The 25,417-nt window shown below is 41.9% G+C and overlaps 5 protein-coding genes across 9 annotated transcripts in view; 3 read left to right on the top strand and 2 right to left on the bottom strand.

The window, feature by feature from the left end:
* Positions 1 to 2,718, bottom strand: part of LOC110973765 (cilia- and flagella-associated protein 52-like) — a 30,475-nt gene extending 27,757 nt beyond the window's left edge. The window contains exon 1 of the mRNA XM_022224850.2: positions 2,491 to 2,718. Within this exon, the coding sequence (XP_022080542.2) occupies positions 2,491 to 2,551 (61 nt within the window). The 5' untranslated portion in view covers positions 2,552 to 2,718. The remainder of the gene's footprint in view (positions 1 to 2,490) is intronic.
* A 2,055-nt stretch (positions 2,719 to 4,773) lies between these two features.
* On the top strand, positions 4,774 to 5,889 carry LOC110973662 (delta-type opioid receptor-like). The gene has a single exon (XM_022224649.2). It carries the CDS (start codon positions 4,774 to 4,776, stop codon positions 5,887 to 5,889), a length of 1,116 nt encoding a protein of 371 aa, XP_022080341.2.
* A 1,868-nt stretch (positions 5,890 to 7,757) lies between these two features.
* On the bottom strand, positions 7,758 to 25,024 carry LOC110973652 (uncharacterized). 3 transcript variants are annotated; one of them, XM_022224639.2, is made up of 5 exons: positions 24,828 to 25,024; positions 12,933 to 13,097; positions 12,605 to 12,666; positions 9,879 to 9,978; positions 7,758 to 9,119 (listed from the first exon to the last, which is right to left on the bottom strand). In XM_022224639.2, the coding sequence occupies exons 2-5, from the start codon at positions 13,079 to 13,081 to the stop codon at positions 9,074 to 9,076; spliced, it is 357 nt and encodes a 118-aa protein (XP_022080331.2). In that variant the 5' UTR covers positions 13,082 to 13,097; positions 24,828 to 25,024; the 3' UTR covers positions 7,758 to 9,073. The 3 variants fall into 3 exon arrangements, with proteins under 3 accessions (XP_022080331.2, XP_022080330.2, XP_022080332.2); XM_022224638.2 differs by lacking the exon at positions 24,828 to 25,024 and adding an exon at positions 13,890 to 14,043; XM_022224640.2 differs by lacking the exon at positions 24,828 to 25,024 and adding an exon at positions 13,894 to 14,015.
* Positions 14,310 to 20,432, top strand: LOC110973649 (uncharacterized). Of its 3 annotated transcripts, none has more exons than XM_022224632.2 (5): positions 14,310 to 14,384; positions 17,857 to 17,970; positions 18,590 to 18,659; positions 19,033 to 19,274; positions 19,782 to 20,432. In XM_022224632.2, the coding sequence occupies exons 1-5, from the start codon at positions 14,325 to 14,327 to the stop codon at positions 19,908 to 19,910; spliced, it is 615 nt and encodes a 204-aa protein (XP_022080324.1). In that variant the 5' UTR covers positions 14,310 to 14,324; the 3' UTR covers positions 19,911 to 20,432. The 3 variants fall into 3 exon arrangements, with proteins under 3 accessions (XP_022080324.1, XP_022080321.1, XP_022080326.1); XM_022224629.2 differs by lacking the exon at positions 14,310 to 14,384 and adding an exon at positions 14,588 to 15,115; XM_022224634.2 differs by lacking the exon at positions 14,310 to 14,384 and adding an exon at positions 15,176 to 15,331.
* Positions 22,787 to 24,755, top strand: LOC110973651 (uncharacterized). Its single transcript, XM_022224637.2, has one exon. It carries the CDS (start codon positions 22,859 to 22,861, stop codon positions 23,495 to 23,497), a length of 639 nt encoding a protein of 212 aa, XP_022080329.1. The 5' UTR covers positions 22,787 to 22,858; the 3' UTR covers positions 23,498 to 24,755.
* Positions 25,025 to 25,417: the final 393 nt, after the last annotated feature.

Below are 25,417 nucleotides of genomic sequence, written 5' to 3'. Positions count from 1 at the left end.
ATTGTTGATGGGCTTTTCGCAATCTAAACATTTCCACTCTTTGAACCCAGCTTCATTTTTATGACAGAAAGCAATTTTTTCTTCTTTTGTCTCTGGTGGTTTTGGAATATCACATTGACAGTGAGATTCATCTGCTTTTGCTCGATCTATCAACTTTTCACAGATCCAACATCTATTACATTTTTCGTAAATTTTTTGTAATTGATCGTTCCAAATCAATGGCTCTTTGTTTTTAAACGTTTCGTTTATATTCTCCGTTTCACGAGAAAGTGACCCTACAAAATCAACAGCCGCGTCTTGACCTCTATATGTTTTTCGGCTAGTACAAACTCCATCGCATCTAACGACAGCGTACGAGTATCCACAAGGCCTGTGAATCTGTGTTTTAACCGTATTTGTGTCTGCTGGCGGTAATTTTTCTAAAACAGACTCAAAATCGGCGTAAATGACAAAAGGCGCGTCTTGCTTATTTTTATAATTTTTGAACTTGAGTATATTCTCGCCTTTGGCTGGCATTTCAACTTTACATGTAGGAACGTTTAAGCCTTGGCAATCTTCTTTGTGACTGGCTAACTTTTCTTCAGTTAGGAAATGTGTCATGCACTTGAAACACCAGTATTTTTTACCGTCGTGTTTATTGATGTCACCCGTCAACCGAGAAAAGTTTTTAATCCAACAATAATGGTTCTTCTCATCCTTGTTAAATAAAAGTAAATTAATCGGTTCTTCTAAACGCTTGCTTTTGTGGAGAATGTAAATACCGTCTTTTTTGGTGTAACCAAACACATTGATCGCCAAGTTATTTTGCGATTCGATACGTGGAATTTGTGAAATCGGTGTTGGAAAGCTTATGTTTGTAAAATTTAGACTGTCTGCTTCTGACTGATAAGTCGAAGGCCGCTCCTTATTTATTTTATATTTTGGATTTGTTTCTAGCTGACTTTTGACTCCGTCTGAATACAGCTTCAAAGCTGCTCTCAACGCCCATCGAATACATTCTTGATCTTTATTTTGAACATTTATGATTGCTTTTTTGTCTAACAGTTCCTTAGGCAACGGAATGTAAGAAGAACCGACTGGATTATATTCAACCACGTTGATATAAAAAGCGACAACTTTGTCAAAGATCCAACCCGAGCCTTTTTGTGTATGAGCCTCCACCTGTTCGATTTGTTCTTCGCGTTGCTTAGCAAGTGCATTTTTAACGCCGGCTTTACTCGTTACTACGTCTTGATCACTCTGAAAGGGAAAGGTGCCATAGTCAATCGTTTCGTCAATTTTTTCCAATCTAAACTGCACTTTAAGACGTGTTTGTAATTTATAACTCCCGATTTCTTTGAGTTCGACTAACGCTGTTTTCTCTATCAACTGCTTGTAAAAATCAAAAAAATGTATTAAATCGTCTTCATAGAAGCGAGGAATCAACTCCCAATTACGAAAATTATCTTTAAAACGCCATATACGTTTAATGTCTACTTCCTCGAGTTCTTGAGGTTGTGTATAAGCTTTAATAGCATCAATAAAGTCCTGTTTGACATATCTGTCTTTGTTTGCATAAGGAATATTATATTTTTGTACCGTTTTCAACAGCTGCCGATATGACTGACGCGGGAGATGCCTAAATTGTTTTTGATCCTCTCTGATAGCTTTTATTAGTTCTAATCGTGTATGATATTTGCGTCTAGGTGGTGATAATGAGATCTTATACCGTTTAATAAAATCTTCCAAAAACGCCTTCTTAAATCGAATAAAGTTCGTTAATATAGGTCGATGTTGTTGATAGCTCATGTCTCTTTTTATATATAGATTTCTAAAATTTTTATCAATTTTATTCAACATGTTTTTTTTTTATACTACTATTTTATATAAAGAGCATTTATTTAAGGCGGTTGCAATACGCCGTAAGTTAGTCAACCGAATTACTCGTGTCTTTGCAAAAATAACAATTCACGTTTGTAGTTTGATCTTCCATTTATTTTTTCGGGCGAGTGAGAACGAGCGGCACCGGCTGGTCAAAAGGTTCGAGCGGCAAATAAAAGAGATTTTGACACAAATGTATAATATTTACACCCTTATTTTGGGGGGTCGATGAGGTACCCAGGGAAAAGTGACAAAATCTAGAATTTTAGATTTTTAAGAGATTCCCTGAGATTTTTTGGTTGTATACCTATACAAGGGTTTTTGATAAAAACGGTGAAAAAGGGGTGTGATCCAGAACTGTCACTTCTCTACTACTAGACCAGTCTCAACAACAATACTGGCTGACAACAGGTAACATTATTACAGTGACAACACAGTGTCCTTTCTGATGTTTCTTTACTATGGGCTGATGTTCAGAACTCTCACTCTGTTAAAACTCGGGCCTAACTTAGGCCTAACGTTGGGACTAAATTTCCAGAAACCTTACGACCCTCACGCTGACATGTCTGACGTCCGTAACTATTTCTAGGCCCTACCACAAGTCACCAGGCACGCAGGCCTACTGCTTACCATTAAATCCCGTTGTGGATAATAACTCCAGCTCTTTATAGTCGTCGGTGCCTGTCGTCATCGTTATGGTTTTCCCTTGAAGTCCAAACAAACAAGTACAGGCTGTAAAGTATACTACAAATGATTCGATAACTCACGTAAACTCAGCACTAATAAGTTCGATGCATTAAAGTCATGAAACTTCGCTTTGCACACACGAGCTTTCCAGTTGCTATGGAATACCTATTGCATCATGGGAATTTGTAACTTTCCTGGTCAATTGGTGGCGCTATCCCTCGTTAACGGCTTTCCGTCTCCGTACGCACGGCCCCAGTACTTTAAACTCGGTAGAAATTCCTCCTGAATTCGCCACTTTATGGAGATTTACAAGGAGGCCTTTAGAAGAGTGGAAACTAATTTGATTTCAGGGGTTACTGCAATGTAGCTGTTGTAGTTATGAGTGAAAACTGCTGACGAATGTGAATAAATGACGCCCTGATGAATGTTGTTCTATATTTTAATAGTTTTTGGAGAAAAGAGTGTTCAATCGCTGATGATGAAAAATGGGTTCTTTCAAACTGTTTGCTGTTGCCCCTCCGTGACCTCATAGTTTAGGTATCAAGATGTAACTAGTATCTACTATGATGATTTGGCGGCTAATTTAAAAAGGCTGTGATCTGGTGGGTGTTAACTGGTGGGTGTCCCAATTCGACCCCAAAAGAGCATGGGGCGGAATCCACCCACCCCGACGTTTTTTTCCGGTATCTCCACAGAGCATTTTATTTCAGAACTTAAACCTTTAGTAATTTATAGAGTAACTATTTGCAGTCATTTTGACACCATTTTTGCAAAAATCGAACTTACTGTTCTTACGCAGCGTGCATTTTTCCGAGACGGGTCAGCCAAAAATGTATACTTTTAATTTTCAACTGCGGTGCTATGATACACGCGTATACTGGCACGAATGTAGCCATGAACTTCAAATGACCGTAACAACATAATGTTATGTCTGATTGAGTTCAAGCTTCATTTTTGTAATGATAAGGAGTGTTGGTATATGCATGCGAAGTCTTAACAAATCGGATGTGCACAGCCGAGTTCTTGGAGGCGGAATCCGCCCCCGGCTGTGAGATTGGGTAAAAATAACCTGGCTCTTTGAGGGGGTTAAAGTTGCCAGCACATTTTGTCACAATACTGTTTATTGAGTAGTTTCACCAGTATTCCTGTCGAAGTTGATGATGAAATACGCGACAGATGTAGGCATAGCATAGTGGAAAACACACACCTTTCATTCGAATAATTCATTTCTATCCAAGACATCTGTTGACCCCATTTCGAAAGCACATTTTGCCAACGCGGCCTTGTTGCCTTAAGCACCTCCATGCCTTAAGTTGCTCCCGTGGACGGATTTACCCCATGCAATTGGTTTTCTTTTCAAAATTCAAGCATCAAAATGGGGGTCGCTCCCCCCGCGAATGTCCATGCCCCATGGGTGCCCCCTTCCCCATTTGAAGTCTGTGAATAATCTCCGTTGAAATGCAGCTGCAGCTTATTTTCTTGTGGTGCCCCTGTGAAAATGAATGTGTGCACCCCCGAGTGCTCCTGGAAATGTAGCCCTATAGTTACGCCACTGAATCACACCATAATGAATACAATGTACATATCTTGCTTAAAGGTAACGATACTGAAAACACGCAGTTTTGTTTTATCATGCATGCACGTTGATTTTGTAGGCCCACCAGCTGAAAAAAATCACACTGGAAACCATCTAGTGTGTAATCGTGTTTGCTTTCCAAATATGATCAGAGTTGCTGACTTAATAATAAATAAAAAGCTCTGCAAATGGACGAACCAGCCAATTAGACCTAACAGACAAGGTTGACTATACGGGGGAAACACATCGGAAGAAGTACGCATGCTATTTGGCTGATCCAACTGGAGCGTATAACCCAAGGTCTCTTAATTGTGATTGGATGACGGATCCCATCCTTCAGGGGGCTGTTTTGTAAAATTCATCACGATGAATATTTAAACATCTTTCTCCACAAAGTCCCCGGGGAAATGATTTTTCGGATGGAGGTAAATTGGAGCTTTTTAGTGCGTATATAATCTCCAATGCACTGCAAAACCATTAGTCTGCATGACAGCGGCAGAGACATAGTGGCGTAACACAGAAGTCCTTTATAATAGTCAAAGAAGCCTTCCAGTGCTTTCAGAAAACTTTCAATGAGGCAAAGGTAGACCATCTACGAAGAGGGACACGATATTTTTGGCACCGAATTTCGCAAGCCATTTCTTCCGGACATGTCAGCTCATCTTGATGTGTCTATGGTCGTTCTGGCCGCCTCTACGGCCGTACTTGGAACCTTGGGGATAGTGACAAACGCAGCTTCAATCATCTTCTACGTCCGCAGACCGATAATGCGCACATCGACCAATCTTTTGATGACCCACAAGGCAGCAGTCGATTTCATGTCCCTTCTGCCATTCCCACTTCGTCTACTGCAGATTCTGAGCGGAGAGGACGGCTATCCCTTCAACGGATGGCTGTGCAAGTCTGTCGTGACCGTAGAAACGCTCTGCATGATCATCAATGCCAACATAATCTTCGTCTTGGCATACGACAGACTGACGGCCGTCATCAGGCCGGGAGACGACCTGGACCGCTCCGTCACCAGGGCCCGTCATCACATCGCTGCTACCTGGGTTTACTGCCTCTTGCTGGCTCTTCCCGTTACAGCAGCGGGTTGGACTGTATTATGGCCGGCAGGAGACTCGCCACTCCGCCGGCCAACGTGTGGCTACCAGTGGCCGGCAGGCGAGAAGTACCACTCCATGTACTTCGGCAGCATCTTGGTTATCATCTTCGCTGGTCACCATATCGTCTACGCTTGCTTCGGCTACTTCACCTGGAAGCGAGTGCGGCAAAGGAAGGAGAACTTTTTGGCGCGGTACGACACCGTGCAACGGTGCCGGGCAGTGGCGGCCGTAATCTGCCTCAACTTCGTCGCGTATTTTATCTTCTGGGCTCAGCACGTCTACGTCATGATCCACCTGGGGGACGATCAGACCCACGTGCCCCACATCCCCTCTGACCTGACAGACCCCCTGTCAGTGGCCGCATCCGTTGCCGTCTACGTGGCAGCCAGCTCCAATCTCCTCATCTACGGCTCCAACATGGATCAGTGGAGGGGCGTGGCGCGGGACGCCCTGTGCTGTCGGTGCGGGCCGGGGGGAGGGGTAGTGAGGCCTCTGAACGAGGAGAACGCCGTGGCAGTCATCGATGTCACGGCTGCAACCGACGAGCCGCGGGGCAACGGGAACAACTGCGTCAACAACAACGACAATGGAAGCATGATGAACCTGGGAACTCTTCAGCATTCAGATGAAGAGCTTGAGATTCAGGATATTGCATTATGAATAGAGAAGTTCGATTTAAAAAAACAAATACACACTTCACAGGAGACCGTCGAAAAAAATTATTAAAAGATTTGATCAGTACTTAGCTTACGAATACAATTGAAAATCCATTGTGTCGTTGGTTTGATAGACTTTTGTCGTGCTTTTTATTACGTTAGGTCCATCTTTCACCACACCATAGCAAACTGTATTCTCACGTTGCTCTCGAATGTGCCGTCCTAGAAAAAAATGCCTAGTCGATACATACATGTGTGTCGTCGCTCGTCGGCCCCATTTCAAAGATCATGACTGAAATTCTTCGAGAACAAACTGATGAGAACTAATCAAAGGTGGATTCAAGAGGGTCAACGGAGGCCATGATCCCTCAAAAAGGCGTAATTTGTTCTGGAAAATTAATGAGAAAAGGACGATTTTGTGGGGACTATTTCACTTCTCTTCCAACAGAGCGTAAATGCCCTACATTTAGCCTGGATCCTTAATCTTACCCCCCCTCGAAACTTCGGTTCGGAATCCGCCCTTGCAATTTACCAATTTTTCTTTAGGACAATTATAATGCAAAGGAAATCTGAAATGGCAACGGCTCTTTCAAGATTTCGCAAACCGCGCATGAGTCACACAACTTCTAGACTTTAAATTTCCTGGTAAGTGAAATAAGCTTGGCTCAGTTAAAAAAAAATGAAAAAAAAAGCAATAAAATGTATTTTTAGAAAATAAGGTTTCTCGACATTACATCTATTGGCGTATGTTTGTTTGTTCCATGGCTTGGTATTCAGAGAGCTAATGTAACAAGTAAAATCGGATTCGACCCACGGAAAACCAGTGGAGAAATAAAAACCTCCGTAGCAAATCTGTCAAAGTAATTTTCCGTAGTTAGAGGGAATTAGGTACCAGCTCTTCAGTGAAGATAAAAATAACTGAAAGAGAAATCGTCTAGAAAAAATGCCCCCACCGGAGTGGCGCTAATAAGCACTTAAGGTAACGTGATTTGCCTAGAAATGTAATTTAAACTGCAGATGAAAAGTAACCCGTGCGTGTAAAATCACGCTCTTAGCAGACGAAAATAGACATTTTTTAATGCAGTCTTTTGTAAGACTGGAGTTTTCCTTCCAGTCGTAGAAATAAGCTTTTAGCTGGATCTCATTTGCAATTGCGCTGGAGCGTTACCGACGGAAACATTTTAAATCGAAGTCTTTCACTCCTGAAGTTTAACGTGTTTAAACACGATCCATTAGGCAATATCGAGCCAGACGCCAACACGATGGAAACGAAAGCTCGACTCGGAAAGCCAGGACAAGAGCTGGCGCAAAGATGGCATTTTATTTGAGTTGCGCGAAAACATTACGCCGAAAAAAACACCAAACAAACTCCCGGGGACCGGCCCTGAGACATTTCTACTTTCTGAGAACCTAACTTACATTATCCATGCACGTAAAACTCTTCTCAATAGACTAATCCGATTAGACGTCATAACTGCGGTGGCACCGCACTCACACGCACATTCTTCAGCTTGACGCGCGCGTGCAGTTGGCAAATCACGACACCCTATTGGTCGAAGAGGCATGTAACGCGCGCGTACCACCTGTCCACGAGCCTTGTGCCATCGCAGTAATGGCTTGTACTTCTGGTGGGCGCTATACGATCTTTGATATCAATAGTTTTAAAACTCGTAAGGTACATTGTTGGACAAAATAAGAAGCCTCCCGAGAACACACATGCCTCTTTGTTAGGACTTGGGTTTTCGAACAGAGTAAACGTTCCTGTATCCCATGGTTATAAAGCCAAAGAGTGATACCGGAACTGTTCCTCCTGACAAATTCACAGCCGCCTCCTAATCCACATTAACACTAAACAGACAAAAAAGCAATTCCTCCACTGCGTAACGTAATCCTTAAACTCTTTTATTTCTTATTTTGAAGAAAGGCTACGTTGTTAAACAAAAGTATAAAATATTGAAAACAGAGAAGGAATTCTAGTAAGATAATTTAAAAATCTCTCACGGAGTACCACTTCACTTGGGATGATAATAGCAATGCAGCAAGCTCCCTAAGTAAAATTAAACACTCCAACTGGATGCTTGACGTGTAAATCGTTTCTGGGAAATGGATAATAAAATCCCATCAAGCAAAGGGTGAAACAATATTATATAACAAAACTGGCCCACGCATTATGATCAGCAACAATGTTTTAAAACAAACACAACTACCCACAGATGATTATGTTTGCACACACTGTGGGATTTGCAGGCCATTTCTGTTCTGTGAAATTACCCTTCTCAGCTGGCAAGAATCACAACGTATTTATTTCTCACATGTAGGGATCTATAAAAGAAAGATTTGGTACATCTGTAACCCACCAAAACCAGAGAGCTTGCCAACAAAATGACAAACATTAATTTAGTGATGCACTGTGCACATTTTTCCTCAAAATAATACTTTAGCATATACTGTAAGTACCTAAACGTCTTGCTATTCCGAAAAATCAGACAATAAATTTGACAAACTTTAAAAAAAAAAAAGGCAGCAGCTTGGGCAATTTTATTTGTGACATTTTTAGCCTCCATTTAGGCCAACATTACCCCTCTGAATGTCAGAGGTACTATATGGTACTGATATGTAGTGTGTTCCTGCACCAAATATCTTCAAGGCACAAGGGGTAAAGCTACAAAGATACTTCATTCTAGTTATATATATTCTATCTTCCCCAAGCGGGAGAAAGAGAGGGCGCAATTTTCCCAGATACGGGGGCTCCTTTGGTGGGAGCTGCACTTTGCTGGTTCGCGAACGAACCTGTGAAATGTCTGCACTGTGGTTGCATCGCTGCCAACCAAATTTAATGAAGATTTTCCATTGATGTGGCTCTTTTCAACCGATAGGGTTGGGCACAGGGATGGAGTGGGGACGGGTACAGCTCTGCTGGTAGGGTGGATGTTGTTCCTATACACTTGTAGATTTTAATTGTAGATACGGGAGGGTTTCAACCAAAAAATGGCAGGAGAATTAAGGCGACCTTTTTAAGGATAACAGAATACATGATTAGACATTTCAACATGATTTCCTGTTACAATGACTAAGAACTACTTGTCTCTTACAGATAAATATCTATGCATTCACTTACAACAACATGTTATAAAAGTAATGCTAAAAAGACCACATTTAATGTGGAAGTGCTCACTCTGGAGGCATCCTCACAGAATCTCTATTTCAAACTCCAGGTCCGCATTCGGGGTTATCGTGGAGAGCACATTAAGGAAAAGTTCTAAACCTGTGTGCTCAGCAGTTCATCATAAATATCCCCAGAACATTCAAAACCCCAAAAAGGATGTTTTTGCAAGATTTTGAAGGATTGAGGATGCCAGAAATCACTATCAGGGATAATTTTTGGGGGGGGAATCGATATGGTTTAAAAGTGAAATCAAATTAGTTTGAAACAAGCAGAAGAATTTGTTTGCTTTGAAGTAAAAGTTCTTACAGAATTTTAAATTGGGGGGAGGGAGGTGGTCAGAAATAACATCAACGATCTCTAAAAGTTCAGGATTTTATGCAGAAAACTGTTCCAAAGAAACATAATGGTTGCAATGGAGATTTAAAGTCAACCTTCCAAGCCTACGGTAAGTCTGTGTAAGACTAACTTTGCCGAAGCCTGTTTTCTCTGTAAAGTCAAACCCCTTAGAGCTCATATTTTGAAAAGCATATCTCTACAATGGAATGGGCTATTGAGCACTGCCATATACCAAATGAAGCTATGCTTATCACTCATTTGTTTTCATTTGTGAAACATGATATACCTGTTTTTTCAGAGTGGTTCACAAAATGCTCAGCAAAAGCAGGCTACCTGGCAAAAGGAACAGAATTTCTATCACTTGTAACAGGACTCCTGATTAATGTAAATTTTAGCTAATGTCTTGCGATTGTTACTTACCTCTCACGGCTGTGATTAACATGTTTGATTCAATGAAAAAAAATATAGCGATCAAATGAGAAAAAGGATATCCCCACGCTGGAAAGCCCGATTTGCCGTAACCTTTATCTGAGCGTATCTTCAGCAGCGCTATCTCACCTTTGGACATGCTCAAGCAGCCTTCATCCCATCCTGGTGACAAAAGATCAGAGAGACAGGTCTCAATTCCATGACCTACATGCACTTCATGAAGTACATCTAGTATGAGTTTTCAGTGTGCTACACAACCACGGGGTGTCGCCATGGGGGGGGGGAGAGGGAAGCACTCACCACAGGCAAACTGATAAACCATTATCATAGAAGAAGGGGATCCCTTTCTCTTTTAATTTTGTGTTTTTCTTTTTGTCATGTCCTTCTAGAAGGCACCCCCGATGCCCATGCATCAGTGGCGTATCCGCGGAGGGGGGGGGAGCTTGCCCCGACAGATATTTTTATCAAATATTAGCAATATTTTAAAATCCTCACAAAACATCACCATGACATTACCGCAAGAATGTCGGGACCGTCAGTAAGGCTTTTGATATTTTTCTCTCCCCAAAACATCATTCACATTCCCTTTCGAATTTGTCCCCCTCCCCCGACACCAAAAGCTGGATATGCAGCTGCCATGCACATGTATGACAGAGCCTACCCACAGCAGCGGCTTGTTCTCATGCACGTTGTCTGACACAGAGCAAAAAGTGGACTACGCAAGACAGTTCTGCCTGCAAGGATAACATTTATGTCCAGTTCATTCCAGTTCATTATTTCCAGAAAGCGAGGCACGTGATGTCATGCCATTCAGTACATGTGAAGTGGTGTACAGCTACATTGATAGGGCTTATCTTGGGCAGGTCTGCACTCATGTTCCTGAATGGCCTGCAGTGCCCTTTATTCCGAGCATGCATGAAATACATGTACAAGCCTCAGTGCATTTTTAAACAGTTGTTTCACAGTGCAGCCACACTGGTTTACTGTGAGTTCTATGCCAAACGAACCACAGAAGTCATCCGGGACTTGAATTCCCCTCATCAACCATGCTTTGCAACTCTGGCATTTGAATGTCTGTATTTTGCTTCCATTTGTGCCCTCCATCATACATTCCATGTTTGCCGTTGCTATTATTTATTTCTTCTGGTTTATTCAATTAAAATATAAGGGTAGGCAGCCACATCAGGGTCACTGATAAAACCCCATTTACATAAATCTAAAGGCATCACATATCAGTAGAAGGGAATATAAAATGATAAGAGTATGGAAAATGATTCATAATTTAAAAAAAAGTAAAAATGAATTATGCAAAATTAAAGTTACAAATCTATGTTCTCCAAACAGGGGGAAAAAACCAAAAAACATTGAAGATAGTTAATTCAGGACAATTGGTAAAATGACACAGTTCATTCAGGACAGCAGGGCTTCATTTTAAAGGAGCGCAATCGCGCTCCTTAATGTTTTCCAAGGAGAGCAAAAAAAAGCGCTCCTTAAAAATTTAAGGAGTGCATGGTTTTTTCAAACCAGCAAATGTTGATTTATGACATGCCCTTTGAATCTCGTTAGGTCGACAGTAGCAAACAAGTCCAAAGATTGAATGTATTAAAAACAATTGCTGGTAATCAAAGCCTTTGAGTTGTGTGAGCGTGCTTGATGAATCCTGCATCGCAACACACAAACGTGATAGCGCATGTGGGCGGGCCTAGTGTGTGTGGGCGAGCCTATGGAATTCCATGGACGCATGTGGCCACGCCCGGCCAACCTCTCTCCCAGAACGGGTCGAGTTCAGGCGCTATGTTCTCGGCCGGCCGTTTGTGAACAGCAGAAGTGAGTTTGTGAAAAACCCTGTAGTGGCTGGAGATGGTGTGTGATCCTGTTGCGTGTTCATTTGGTTCGAGCGTGAGAACAATGTTCACTTGTCGAGAACAGAAAGTATGCCACAGGAAAGAAAAAAGTCTCTGGCGGGTAATGTACCCGGTGTTCTATACGAAAACGCACTGGTCGAAGTAGTATTGTGAGCGCAGGAAGGGATGATGAATACAATCTGCAGAGGACGTGCAATATGTTTTAAAATACCAAAAAGAAAGGATGCACATGTGCAGTAAATTCAGAGCCCCTGTGGCGGCGAAATGGATTGCCGGGCGAGCGAGGAGACTAGTCAAGTTATGCACCCACATCCACCAAACCAATGTACGATGAAAGACTACATGACGGACCCACATGCACGCCCGCGAACATGCAGTAGATGCCGTGGATAGAGCGACATCGGAGGCGGATTTTCGATAAAATTTTCTGCAAATACGTTAACTATGGACATGTTTACCGATTCATAACCATTGCGTTGACTGATTTTTGGCATAAGGAACATTTGGACAAAATTTCAGCAAGCTCCGTCAGGTGGGGGAAAAAACAGTGGGAAAAATGCAATCTGCGAATTTTCGCTATGGCCGGGACAAATGGTTTAACTGATTAAAGTTAACTCATTGAACTCAGTAAAAGAAGTTAAATTGTGTTAATTTTATTGAATATGTTTACATTAACTTGGTTTTTGTTAGCGAGAGCAAATCACTCCCCTTAATTTACTTTGTTGATTTAAAGAGAGCAATTTTTAATCGCTCTTCTTAAATCAACAAAGTGAATTAAGGAGAGCGATTTTTAGCTCTCCTCGTATTTATTAAAATGAAGCCCTGGGACAGTTGGTGAAATGACAAAGTTTTCAAATGATGAATTCCATCTTCAATGAAGAGGAAAAATAGAAAAAGATACGTATTTCAAATAAATCTGCTACCTTTGATCACTTTTCCCAAACCAACAGCGAAGGAAAATGGTTGTTGCCCGGGATCTTTCGTGCTGTTAAGATTTAAAAAGAGAAACCGACATTCAGCTCAATAGCACACTGATTTTTGTATAGATGTCCATGGATAGCCAAAAACGCACTGTGCATGTAAAAGAAAGATTTTTTCATTTCACAAAACAAAGTGTCAAAAGGGGTCGAATTGATTAAGTCTCAGACCAGTTTTTGGTTCAAAAAGAAAGAAAAGAGTTCAAGAAATCACTTCAATGCTCAATTTCTTATCTTTTGTCTGCACATTTCAAGAATCGGAGAGTATGCGTACCTCCAAAATTTCTTGGGCGGGTTGCCTGCCAGGGACCCCGTACAGTGGACAGTAATTGTCTCCCCTACTTTGACCTTGGTTGGCCCTCCTTGCCGGATGATATCCTTGACAACTCCGTCGCTCACCATAATGTTTTTAAAGTCACCCATGATGCTTTTTGGAGTGCTGAAAGTTCAAGACAAACTGGTTCTGCTCATTTATATATATATAATACATAGTAGTTTTGACAGTTGAAACCCTCTTTTTTAAAAAGGTTCCTGCAATGATGCGTTCAATGGTGCAGTAGGCACTGTTGATATCGTATTTTAGCCGATATCGATATATCCTTTTTTTATATCAATATTATCGTTGCAGCAAATTTTATTTATTTTAAATTTCAAGGTATTATAACAGGCTTGAATTGCTGGTAAATTGTTCTAAGGGTACACCCCTACACTGTAATGATATGATCCACATCACAGTCTCCGTGTTGTGATGTCTGATGTGCATCCCTGATAGGGTTTGTGCACAGGGTGCCAAGCAGCGTCTGTATCTGCAAGTGGTGTAGGCCTACATGGAATTCTTTCTATAACACGTCAGGATGGGGATTACTTGCCCCCTCCCCTGGGTCTATGCCTAGAGCGACCAACAGCGCAGCCGGCAGTGCGCGATCTTCTGATCGTGTAATCATGAAGGAACAGAGGGCCTACATGGACATGATGGAGTGCCTTCACAGAGACATGTTTTATATGACAATGAACTAATAGGGTCTACTTAAGCATACCAGTATCACACAGAACAAAGTCCTGTCCTCTGTGAGGGCGCTCCATGCAGGCTTCTGTGCATGCACTGTGGATCAGAGATTGAATTGAGCGTGTTGCGCCCACCAAAATCAAGCAAAAATTGCACAAATCCCGAGAATAATTTGTCATGCATTTACTTGGCGCACCAAAGAAAACAACTTTCATCAGTTCTTACCTACCAACGGTGTACAAAAAGAACAACGTAATGAGCCTACTGAAACTAATCCGGAACTTTCCAGACGTCGTCTCAACCGTACCGTGTACGTACCCGTATACGTGTACGTGCGCGTACCATGTTGCCTCATGCCCAGGCCCACCGTGCATGCCCGGCTGGCTAACCAATTCCAAATTTCAGATTCAAAAGCAGCATTGGCTTTATATCTGGTTCGGTTTTCATCTGACATATGTAATTCAGAACTATGTTCGTAGACCTTCAATGGTTGGACTATCCATTACTTTAATTAAAAAAGTTTGATGTTCTCATAGCAAAACTCCACAACCCCCAAACCTCAGTCTCCAATGCCAGAGATCCAGTTTGAGCCACGGTCCCCGAACGGGTACAGTTCAAAGCCCAAGTTTAAGAAATAGCCGGTACCAAAGAATTAAGGGAATGCAACCTCGTCTCCAGCTACTTAGAGGGGGATTGTGTATTTGGGGACCCCAGTTTTTGGTAATTTAATTTTGTAAATCTGGCAAGCCCCTCCCCTCCCCCGGGTAATGCTCTCTTTATTTCACTGACATTATTTTTTTGGAAATTTGGAATTATAAATTGTGAGAAAATGTGAATGTCTTACTGATAAACCAGCCACGGAAAGTTGAATTCACCATTATGTGTCTACCCTCAGAACTGCACGGGGTGTGCGATGTCCACCCCGCTCCCATCCCACGCACCATGTGTTGTGTTAAAACACTCACAGTTTCCCCTCATAATTTCCTCAAAACTCAAAACCCTGCCCTCTTTTCACATCAGTCCTACATTTATTAAACATGATGTCATTATTTTAGCAAGATCCCCAAATATACAATCCCCTTATGGCAATTAACACGTTTCATTAGTATCTAAGTCTACACTTAGTTTACTCCTCCTGGGTATAACTTTTCGAAAAATATACCCAGGCGTTACGACCTTAACAGTATCGGCTTTTCGAAGCATTGCGTGGAAGGGTTCCTGACTACGAAACAACATAGAGCGGTAAAATCTGAAAAATTGATTTGCAGAAGCTTCCCTACTTCACGTTCACGAAAATGTAAAAAAGATTCGACCATTTAATCGCAGACATGATGGAAGTGAATGACAAAAATGCATTCCAACTGTTGAATCCTTGGATATCGGAAGATCGAACTACGGCAGCTGTTTGTAGCGCCATTCGTCTGGCGGAGCAGAGCGGTCATTTAAAAACGGTAGGCCCAAGCCCTATCAGCAGATCAGCCCGATATATGCAAACGGTCCGATGTCCACCCATCCCCGCTCCCACCATCTGACCATAGAGCAAGGAACAGAACGTGGGAGCGGGGCGGACGCCGGTCCACAAATAGACGCACAGCAACAACAGTAGGCCCGAGATCGAGTCCAAAATTTGGTCCATGGACTCAACATGATGGAGACTGCATGCCATGGTTGAGTGCTTGATGAATATTGTGTTTGTATGCTTTGGAGACCATGACATTTATTATTTTTGCTGGCTTTCACTTCATCACAGTTGCAAAATTCAGTCGAAGTGTATATTTTGCCAATATCTGACATTATCCGGTTACACTTGTTTTTCAATAGCTTGCATGGACTGGAGTGAATTATTCAGTGCAATATTAAGTTCTATATAAGTTCTAAATTCACCCTTACTGCTTACTAATAATGCTTGATCATCAAGTGAACAAGCAGCCAAGTGGCCAGGTGCTCAGCTGAAGACTTTCAGGCCCAGGCTCAAGAGTTACTGATTGTTTTGTAGGTTTTTTCTACCCTAAACGTTGCAGGATTATCATGTTGTTGTTTTAAATGCATTCCTACAACACGTTGCTGGATGCTTCATTTTCTGTTCATGATTTGTGGCTTGGGAAAAGTTTTTAAGGAAAAATTCCAAATTCTGGCCTGAATTCCATCTTGCAAATAAAAATTCACAACCGATGTGAAGTTAGTTCCTCGTTCCTCGTTTGACGTTCGACATTCAACGTTGAACAAATAACTGTTCCATATTCGAACGTTGAATAAGTAACCGTTTGACATTCAGGGTGCACTCGCCTAAATGGCTATGGAGTGCAACAGGGACAAAAAACAAGCTGTTTCCAATATATGTTAATTTGAAGCTTTGCATGGTGAAGTCATGAGATGTACAGTACAATAGGCTTGCCGTTGCAGCATGGACTAAGGCTCTGAGAAGGTGTGTGGTTATTAAAAGAACCAGTAAGTGCTGACTCGACTTTTCTGTCAGGATACTCTCGCTGTCCTTTGGAGAGGGTGCTAGACTCAAGACCTTAATTTCAACCAGGGAAAAAACTATTTCGACTCTGAATAGGGGTCTCACAACCTTTTGTCATGTTGGAGCATTTCTTTGTCTTTAAACCAGAGTAAAAAACGAATGAATTAAACCAAACTTTTTTACAATGAATATAAAACACCTAAACCCCATGCCCCGCCCAGAGATGATGTCATTGGTCTTTTGAATCGGGGAGGGACTCCTTCCATCTCGGCGTATGTGGGTCTTTGGTGTGGAACAATCCCCGGACGCAAGACTTGCCGTTTAATAGATAGAACTAGAGGTTAATACTAAAAACGTCCTTTTTTTCATGAAACTATTTCACAGAATCGAAAATACACCAATCCCACGACTGAGTGTACATTTTTTACTGTGCTTATCTGCACATTAGTGACCCTGTTGCGTCCATTTCAACCAAGGTAAACTTAAGGCAGACATTCGCATAGTGAAAACAGCTGTGATGAAAGTCTTGTCTCGGCGGTAGACTTCTCCGCTTTGAAACTACAGAATTAGAATAAAAATGGTTGCCTGATGGTGCTAGGATCAATAGATTATGCCACATGATTGACCGATAGCGCTGTGACAAACTCATCAAGCAGATCCACCGATAACTTTGACAGAACATATCGCAAAGGGTAACAACAAAGTTCCATTGAGGTGAGCTCTTGTAGGATCCATGCTGTGCCTGGTGCTTTGAAGGAGGCTGGGGTTGACTAGAGCATCACAGTGTGTAGGTCAACAATGTTTGTTTTCCATTTGTATGAATCGCAGATCAGTTTGACTCTTGTTCTTTTTTTTCCGTTACACACCAGCTACAGTATCAATCAGATGTATGCTTGGCGAGCCTAACCATAGTGCTGCGCTTGGGTCTTACACAGGTCATGCTGGTTGCCAAAGTGAACATGCGCACAGGCAAAATCCAATCAATTGTTCAAGTCATGGATGAAATGGCTTGTGTTTTCGGATGAATTTTGCCGTGAGAAATGTGGAGAGTCAAGGGCAATCCTTGTCTTGGCCCAAGCTGTTGGGGTTATATTATTGTGTAAGCTACGGCTAAACAAAGGTGCTATAAATTCAAATCAACACTACTGCTTACACTCACGAACCATTATTCTCTGTTGTTTCCTCCTCTTAAGTAATGTGTATACAACATGTTGGTAAACAAACAGTGCACGCCCAGGTCTTAAATCAAGACTAGGGCAGACCATACTTTTGCGACAGCCCGAACAGGATGCTATCAGTAGAGATTTCCAAGTCAAGAGTGGGCCAGGTTTGCTTATGAGCTACAAAACACGGAAGAAGTTGAGACACTTTTGAGAGGAGGCATCAGTGGCATTGATTGAAACTTGCTCACTGCATGCAGTTGGGCTGGTCCAATTGCAGCAACATATACTCAGAATCATATTCACTGAAGTTGGGACTGATGGTGCAGTTGAGGTGTAGCATTTCAATGTGAGGGTTTGCCCAAGAAAGTGGGTCCTCTTTTCGCACTAGTAATTCCGTTCTTTGATAGCATGGCAGCTTTAAGCAAAGGTGGCGACAAGTTAAAAGCCAGCTTGACAATTCTGAGCCTGTTTAACATCTTACGGTAGTGGTTTATTGAAAATGTGTAACTTGATCATTATGATCTGATGTCATGATCTGGTTTTTTCAATTTCTGAAATTTAACAGAGGAGAGATGAAGTACTTAGCGAGATGGTCCAGTCCCTACATAACACATCACCCTCCTTGCGTCTCATACAACAGCTGAAAGAAATGACAGCTAAAGGTCAACAACTAGACAAGGTGAGGTCAGGGTCCTAACTCAAAAAAACTGCCACCGTAGGTGCACACAGTTACTACACCACAGAGGACTGTGGTATTTTATTTTTACGGTTGAACACTCTCCCCTAGCCTGAGCACAGGCACTATCTACAGAGACAGAAGGGATTGATATTTGAGGACAGGAACTATTGTTCCTCCATGCCTGTCCTCAGTGGTAGAGTAAAACATGTACGGTCCAAATTATCCTGTGGTGCACTGTGAAAAGAAGTCATTATTTGTAGTTATATTTGCAGTTTTCACCGAAAGAGTTTTTAGGCTAAACTTACACTCATAAGTTTGGCCTCCACAAACATAGATTGTGCTGTGCTCTTTTCATTGGCTGATTGATGAAGGGGGAGAGTTGCTCCAGAAGTTGCCTCTTTAATGCAAATCTGTGTTGATGCAAGATATTGTGAATCTCCTTTTTCTTTGACCCTCACACAGATTGGTATATTGCAGGTCCCTTATATTCCCTCGTTTTGAATCTGGGTACCTTTATCCAAGATGTGATGCTCTCAAGTAGTGTTCATGAATGTACGTACAACTCTCCCTGCCAATCATTGGGTTAGTTACATGTATTTGGAATTTTTTCCCTGGACAGATAAATATGGAAATTCAGAGCCGACTGATGGACAAGGAGACAAGGGATATCATGCATTTAGGCATTCTTGGTGAGAACGGATAAAACAGAGAGAAGGGCTAGGGTGTCAGGAGAGAATAGAAATAGCAATGAACAGTGGAAAAGGTGCATTATAAAATTAAAGGAATTACTGTTTTGCTCCTTGTAAGTCATTGCTGTTTGCTGCGGTGCTTTCCTTCTTATCCTGTTGTCACTTTGCTCCTGCACCTCGGATGCTACTTTACAATTTTCCATTTTTCCTTGTTTAATTTATCATGTGTTTGGGCTTCCTGTCCAGAAAAGGCTGAAACTCGAATTCGTACAACCAAAATTGTTCGGCAGTTTGTAGATGCTTAGGTAGTGTTTTGAAGATGTGGAAATGTTGGACATTTTTCTGACAATTCTGTGATGTATGTGGCTTTCAGAATCCAAGATTTCACAACTGGACTCGCTCAGTTCGCACCTCCAAGCCATCGTGCAGAGCAAGGACCACCTCATCAATCGTCTCCAGCAGCCCTTTGTCGGCGACTACCTCAAAATCGAGGCCGCCTTCCACATGTACGTGAAAGAGCTCTTCCCACTGGCCGCTTCCTGCCTGGCAGAGCTTAGCAGCAACCTGCAAACTATCCAATGGGCTAGCGGGTTTGACACAAAGGATGGGAAAATGGTGAGTCCTCCTTAATCGCCATCTTCTACAATGGAATGGGGTATTCTGATTTTGCCCCAAAATCCTGATTGTGATCAGATTTTATTTCTCCTTCATTTAAAGATTGCACCTTCTTGGAGAAATATTTCTTTGCTAGCCACCTGGTGAGGGACTTTTTTATCTTGTGGTTCTTTTCCCTTGATGTGAAATTTTTGTGAATCGGTGACATTTTCTTGATGCAAACTCTGAACATTTGACATCAAGGGAGATGCTGTAAGGGAGTATCTTAAAAGTTTGAACAGTCCTGTTCCCACTGGAGCGCTCATTTTTAATAGGGAACATGCATAGTTTTCTATAGAAGTGCAGGTGTTCCTCATTAGAACAAGCAATGTTTAATTGGAATACTCTTCTGACGTTATGTTTGACGTAGGCTGTGCTTTGTGAACTTCAGTAACTTCTGTAAATTAACAGGAGCATTATTTTATAAACACGAGTAGCGAATGTGTCATTTTCCTGAACTCTTGACAGGACAAAGCACTGATGGCAATCTCCGCCTCGTTGGCCCATCTCCAAACAAGCTTCCAAACCATCTGCCAACTGCGGAACACACTGGACAATTTGGAGTCGCAGGCTTCCGGCCAAGTTACCTCCAGCTAGAGAACTCTCAATGAAGGGATGCAGTGAAGTTGCACGCTGCATTTCCATAAGAAGCCATGAATAAGAGTGCTCAATAACATTTCCTTCCACTCAATTTGTGGGTAAGGCTGGATTACTGGAAAGTTTGCGCTTGACAGCTAGGAATTTTCAGGCCCCTGTAATCTCCTTGTGACAAATGGAACTGTTCGAGTCATTCTCCATGCATCATTTTTGTGTACCTTGGCATTGAACCATGGATTCATGTGTTACATTAAGGTACTACGCATGTGCGCATCTGGCTATGGTGGGTTTTTTTCTTTGGAGGAACCCATAAAACTAATGTAGAGATTAAAATTTCCAGGCTACTTGATTGGGAACATTTCAACTTCTTCTGAATTCTCTGTCTGAGTGATGTTTTGGTATGGAGGCAGGTGGAGGGGGCAAGGGAAAGGAATGTACATTTGTCATCCTTAGCAGTGAAAGTTGTGCATGAAATCCTGTCAATAAACTCAGTCATTCCCATAGCCAAGGATCCAGAACCAAGATTTGGAAGTTGTTCAAGTAACCTTTTATGGCTTTTCTTCAGGGTGAGGCCACATTGTGGGGTCTTTTACTCACTTTTGGAAAGAAAGTGAATAAAACAGACACCCAACTCCCCCTAGTAATTTGTGCCCCTTTTGCTTCACCAAATTGGCCCTTTTAGTTTTTTTCTACAGTTCCTTACAAAATGCTATCCTTGTCTTTTCAGAGAGTTAGACGTCTCTCATGTACATCAGAGAATGCTCATTGAAAATCCATGAATATTGCTTTGGCAAAAATATGTCTAATGAAGTCTTATTCCATTTTCCAAGCTACAGTTGAAGTGTAAAGATGATTATTAATCAGTTGAACTGCAATTTGTTCACGACCAACACTGCCATTTTCCCTCAGTCTGCATGATGAAGTTATTCATTTTTTTGTGAAAAATATTGATATGAAGACGACATATAATACACTCGCAACTGAGTTTTGTTTTTGTGGCAGCTGCTGTTATCAGGAATACTCTTCTGACTGTCAAATGAATGCAAGATGACATTTTCTTCAAAAAGAAAGCTCTGAGACTTTTTGATGTACATGTATACAAAATCTAGAGACTTTCTATTGGGGGCTGGGGGTCAGGTGGTGTCACTTTAAACTTTGTCCAGGCAGTTCATACCCGGCTTAGCTTAGCACCGAAATCAGCGCGCCTGTAATGTGGGCGGACCTATACATAGGCGCCAATCGTAGGTGTTTGTTGTGATCATTTAACATCTGTCAGGAAAGCCCTTCACAAAGTCAAGCTCTAGAACATTTTGCAGTGAGTCCTTAAAACCTTTCAAACGTCATTATTTGACTAACATTTAGGCCTACATCAGTACTTTCGAACATGATTCGATTCCAGAAACAGAACTTCACAGACGATGTGTAGGCATAGCTCATACCGGCTACGGACCGGACGCTCTAGAGTGTCGTTTATTTGTCGATAAAGCGAATTAAATTCCATTTGCAATCTTTCCAGTGTTTAACTGTTTATCCCGTTGGTAACATTCTATCGTTTCCCAGATAATCGATTTACATATAAGAATTACATAGCCACTAATTATCAGTCAGTCCTGATTTATAAGTATATCACATAAAGTTCGTTCAAGTGTCGACTCTTGCGTCAACGTCACATTCGGCTGATATCGGCTCATGGAAAGTTTAACATTTACCATTCAAAATGCAAGCCGTAGCGAATTTAAAATTTGAACAAAACTCCTTTTGTGGATGGAATTCGGTCAAGTTGAATATATATTTAACTATCACATTAAAAAAGACGCGTTTTATGATGAAAAATTTTGGTCAAAATGAGTTATTTATGGTCCTAAACACTGCTTCGTCTTAGGAGCCAGCCACTAAAAATAGCAACTGGATTCCACCGCAAAAATAAAGTAACAAAATAGCGGAGGGTATTGAGATGCCAAAGACGAAGATGTCCTCCCTAAATTTGTGTCAAGTTCTAATTTCAGCTTATTGGAGTTAAGAAGCATCCTTACTTGCATTGAAGAAATTTTTTCTCCTCAGAAGAAGTATAATTTTTGATAAATTGGGCATAAAATGGAGATGCTTTTTTCACAGTCTCCCGTGCTTTTCATTTTATGACGTCAACTTTTTTCTGAGACGTGACCTCTGATAGAGATTGAACACATTCCCTACATTTCCATTTTTCCCCAATTGAGCGACGGAGTCTGAGAATTTACACCGAATGAGGGATAAAGGGAACATTTCACACCATACTGGTACTCAAATATTGTGTTTAATTGTTATAAATGGGTAAAATTGGACGTGAATATTGAACACGACAAAAGCTTATTCCAGGTGAAAATGATTTGTCACAACATGGCGTCGCCCCATTTCTCGTCCTTCCACCCCAAGTTCATACCAGTGTTTCACATTTTCACAGAGACCTGTAATGGAAAGAAGTCATGCTAATTACAAATCAAAGATACAGGTTTAATTTGTGATACGATTTATCGGTGGCGTTACTGTCGTTTTTGTAAAATAAGCGTGTGTTTTTGAGACTGCGAATAAATATTATTCAACTTTTATATTCGCTTGATTTGTCATCAAATTCAGTCGAGTACAGATCAACACATTGCGAACGATGTGAAAGCCTATTTCATCCCGTAACCGGCGTCAGCAATGAAATTACTTTGCGTCTGTTTCTTTGCCAAAAACATCCAGTGGAAAAAATGCCCACTAACACACATTTCCAGTCAGCGGCCATTTTGCGCAAAAATTTCGCGGACAAACCTGTTCGCCTAGCAATCATAATTGGTGACTTATACTGCGTCCGCAATAATGCGATATAAACCTCGGTGCGCTGTGTCTTCATCATGAGTGCTTTATCGCCGTAGCTTTGAGAAGTTCACGTTCAAACCGCAGAATCTAAGTTCTGTGTCTCCATCACAATGGCTGAGCAAACAACTACTGCCAAGCCGGCAAAGCCCAAGAAGGCTGCTCCCAAGAAGAAGGCGACCCACCCGTCAGCCGGGGAGATGATCCAGACTGCCTTGGCCAACCTGAAGGACCAGCCCCGCTCCGGGTCCTCCCTGCAGGCCATTAAGAAATACATCCACGCCAACTACACCCTGCCGGCGAACTACGACAACCACATCAAGCGAGGCATCAAGACCCTGGTGGCGTCCGGGAAACTGGTGCAAACCAAGGGCAAGGGGGCCAGTGGCTCCTTCAAGCTGGACAATCGAAAGGCCAAGGCCACCGCCTCGCTCAAGGCCAAGAAGGAGAAGGCGCGCCAGAAGGCCAAGGCGATAAAGGAGAAAAAGAAGGAGATAAACAAAGTCAAGCGGGAGAAGGCCGCAGCCAAGAAGGCAGCCAAAAAAGCAGCAAAGAAGGCCAAGTCCCCGAAGAAGAAGCAGACGGAGAAGAAGAAGTCTCCCAAGAAGCAAGTCAAGAAGGACAAGAAGCCCGTGGCCAAGAAGGCCACCAAGAAGCCTGCGGCAGCCAGCAAGGCAAAGACGGTGAAAAAGGCCAAGCCCAAAACAACGAAGAAGACAAAGAAGCCAACGAAGAAGACCGCCAAGAAGTAAACAGTTCCGGCCAGCCAGCCACACAACTAAAAAATATCCAAACGGCTCTTCTCAGAGCCACCACATCTTCAAAAAAGCAGATATGATTCTACGTCTGTCAACTACTTTGTCTCATTAATTTTTGTCGATTAAAAATGTTTGAATTTACTTAGGGAGTGCTGTGGGTATTACATGTGTTACATGTTCTGTAAGTCACCACAGACTTGAATGTTATCTTAAAACTTTACGGCGGGCAGACAATGAAAAGTACATGTACAAGGCAAACGGCAATACATGTACAGTGTACATTGTACATGTATAGCCAAGAGATGCGCCAATAACCTTGGAACGCAACATCCGATTTTTTGCTGGAGTTTTCAATATCAAGAGTTTAATAATATATGTATAGGATTGGCGGCAGTAACGTAGCTAGGGGAAGAGGCAACAGGGCACGTGCCGCCCTTAACAGAAGTCCATTTATATATATATATACATGTAGCTGTATTTGAAATTTTGAATATGTACAAGCCACAATTAGTTTGCTTGCAGTGACCTCCCCCCCCCCACGAAAATGTGTCCACCTCCGGGTTTACACGTTCAGTAATATCACCCTACGTCGCCGGTTAGCGGGAAAGTGAACCAACAAACAGCGAGAAATCTAATATCGAAACTGCAGAGGCCGTTGAATGTATATGTACCTGTATATATCAAATCCTGATTCTACGCGCACAGAGCACTGTTGAGAAAAGTGCAAGTTTTGACACCCCCCATATTGTCACGGAAAAATGTTGCATCCCGACTCCACTTCAGCAGTTGTGTACAAAGTCTATGAGGATTGAAGAGAATTTTCTAAGTATTTCCCAACAACATCGATAAATGTTTCTAGGTCCAGAATTCATGTCTTTCCAACATTTCTGTAATGACTGACTTTATTGAGATGATATATGATGAGAAAAGTGGAGTCAGTATGCAATATTTTTCCCGATAGGCTTTAGAACGCGGTATGTTCACGCCACGGCCACACGGCGCCCCCCCCCATAATGTGTGAAAAATTTCCTTTTTGTAACCGCCATCTCTGAGGTATTGCTATTGTTTCACACTCATTTTTTTTTGCACGAATGGAGCGATAGAGGCGACAGCTAATTCTTTCGGATGAAAAGAGTCGCTTTGAGTAGGTAGGATCGGACAGAAATAAATAGTGAAGTTTATTTGCCACCTTATTCCTACATACTACCGATGATGTTAACATCAGCGTTCGACACTGCAGTTTTCAAAGACAATAAACCCAATTTAAGGAATGATTGCTTTTAAATTTGTATGTGTTTAAAAAAAAAGAACGTATAGTTCTTACCTTTACGTACTCGTGTCAAGCTGCTAATAGGGCCTGGAACTTCGGAAGACCGGTGGGTTCTATTCTAATTCCACTTGAGGTGAAACGTTTGAGATTATCCAGGATATCAGCGAGTAAAGGTCGTTAAGTGTCTCCATGCAGCAAAACAAATCACTCACTGTCTCATGGAATAGCCATTGCCCCAATAGAAGTACACACGCCTCATGGTGGCGGTTAACATGGGTGTGGCTGAAACTTCAAAAAATGTACTATTACGTAACAACACCGTACACCTTAGTGGTTCTCTACCATTACATCTGTTCAAAGGAATGGGTTTCGGCGTCTTAACGACAGCTTGTACTTTCTATAAATCAGAGACGCTTCGTTCCTGCAAAAGAATGAGGCAGTGGAAACAATACCGTGACGTCCCAGATACAGGTTAATACCCTAGGTACGCGAGTGCGACGCGCACCTAGTACCTCAGGCTTTACACTCTAGTTATGTCTAGACTTTGTTCCTGGTGGTCTAATATATTTATTGTATCCAGCAATATCAAGATATCAGAGAGCGTGTCTTTGCCAAACTTTCTCATACACAGCCTTTATCCTGAA

Source organism: Acanthaster planci, linkage group LG07, assembly GCF_054643075.1.
Source record: "Acanthaster planci isolate LZ-2023a linkage group LG07, COTS_SCS, whole genome shotgun sequence".
NCBI classification, from domain to species: Eukaryota; Metazoa; Echinodermata; class Asteroidea; order Valvatida; family Acanthasteridae; genus Acanthaster; species Acanthaster planci.
This window is presented reverse-complemented; position numbering and strand designations above follow the sequence as displayed.

Bases quoted from the DNA above. Each gene is read 5' to 3' on its own strand.
- LOC110973662 (XM_022224649.2), top strand. From the start codon at position 4,774: ATGTCAGCTCATCTTGATGTGTCTATGGTCGTTCTGGCCGCCTCTACG.
- LOC110973652 (XM_022224638.2), bottom strand. From the start codon at position 14,038: ATGCACGGTGGGCCTGGGCATGAGGCAACATGGTACGCGCACGTACAC. The intron at 12,667-12,932 runs GTACGCATACTC...AAATCTTAACAG, and splicing joins CCGCCCAAGAAATTTTGGAG to CACGAAAGATCCCGGGCAAC. The intron at 9,979-12,604 runs GTAGCAGATTTA...TTTTGTCACCAG, and splicing joins TTTGGGAAAAGTGATCAAAG to GATGGGATGAAGGCTGCTTG.
- LOC110973649 (XM_022224629.2), top strand. From the start codon at position 14,993: ATGATGGAAGTGAATGACAAAAATGCATTCCAACTGTTGAATCCTTGG. The intron at 15,116-17,856 runs GTAGGCCCAAGC...GAAATTTAACAG, and splicing joins AGAGCGGTCATTTAAAAACG to AGGAGAGATGAAGTACTTAG. The intron at 19,275-19,781 runs GTGAGTCCTCCT...AACTCTTGACAG, and splicing joins ACACAAAGGATGGGAAAATG to GACAAAGCACTGATGGCAAT.
- LOC110973651 (XM_022224637.2), top strand. From the start codon at position 22,859: ATGGCTGAGCAAACAACTACTGCCAAGCCGGCAAAGCCCAAGAAGGCT.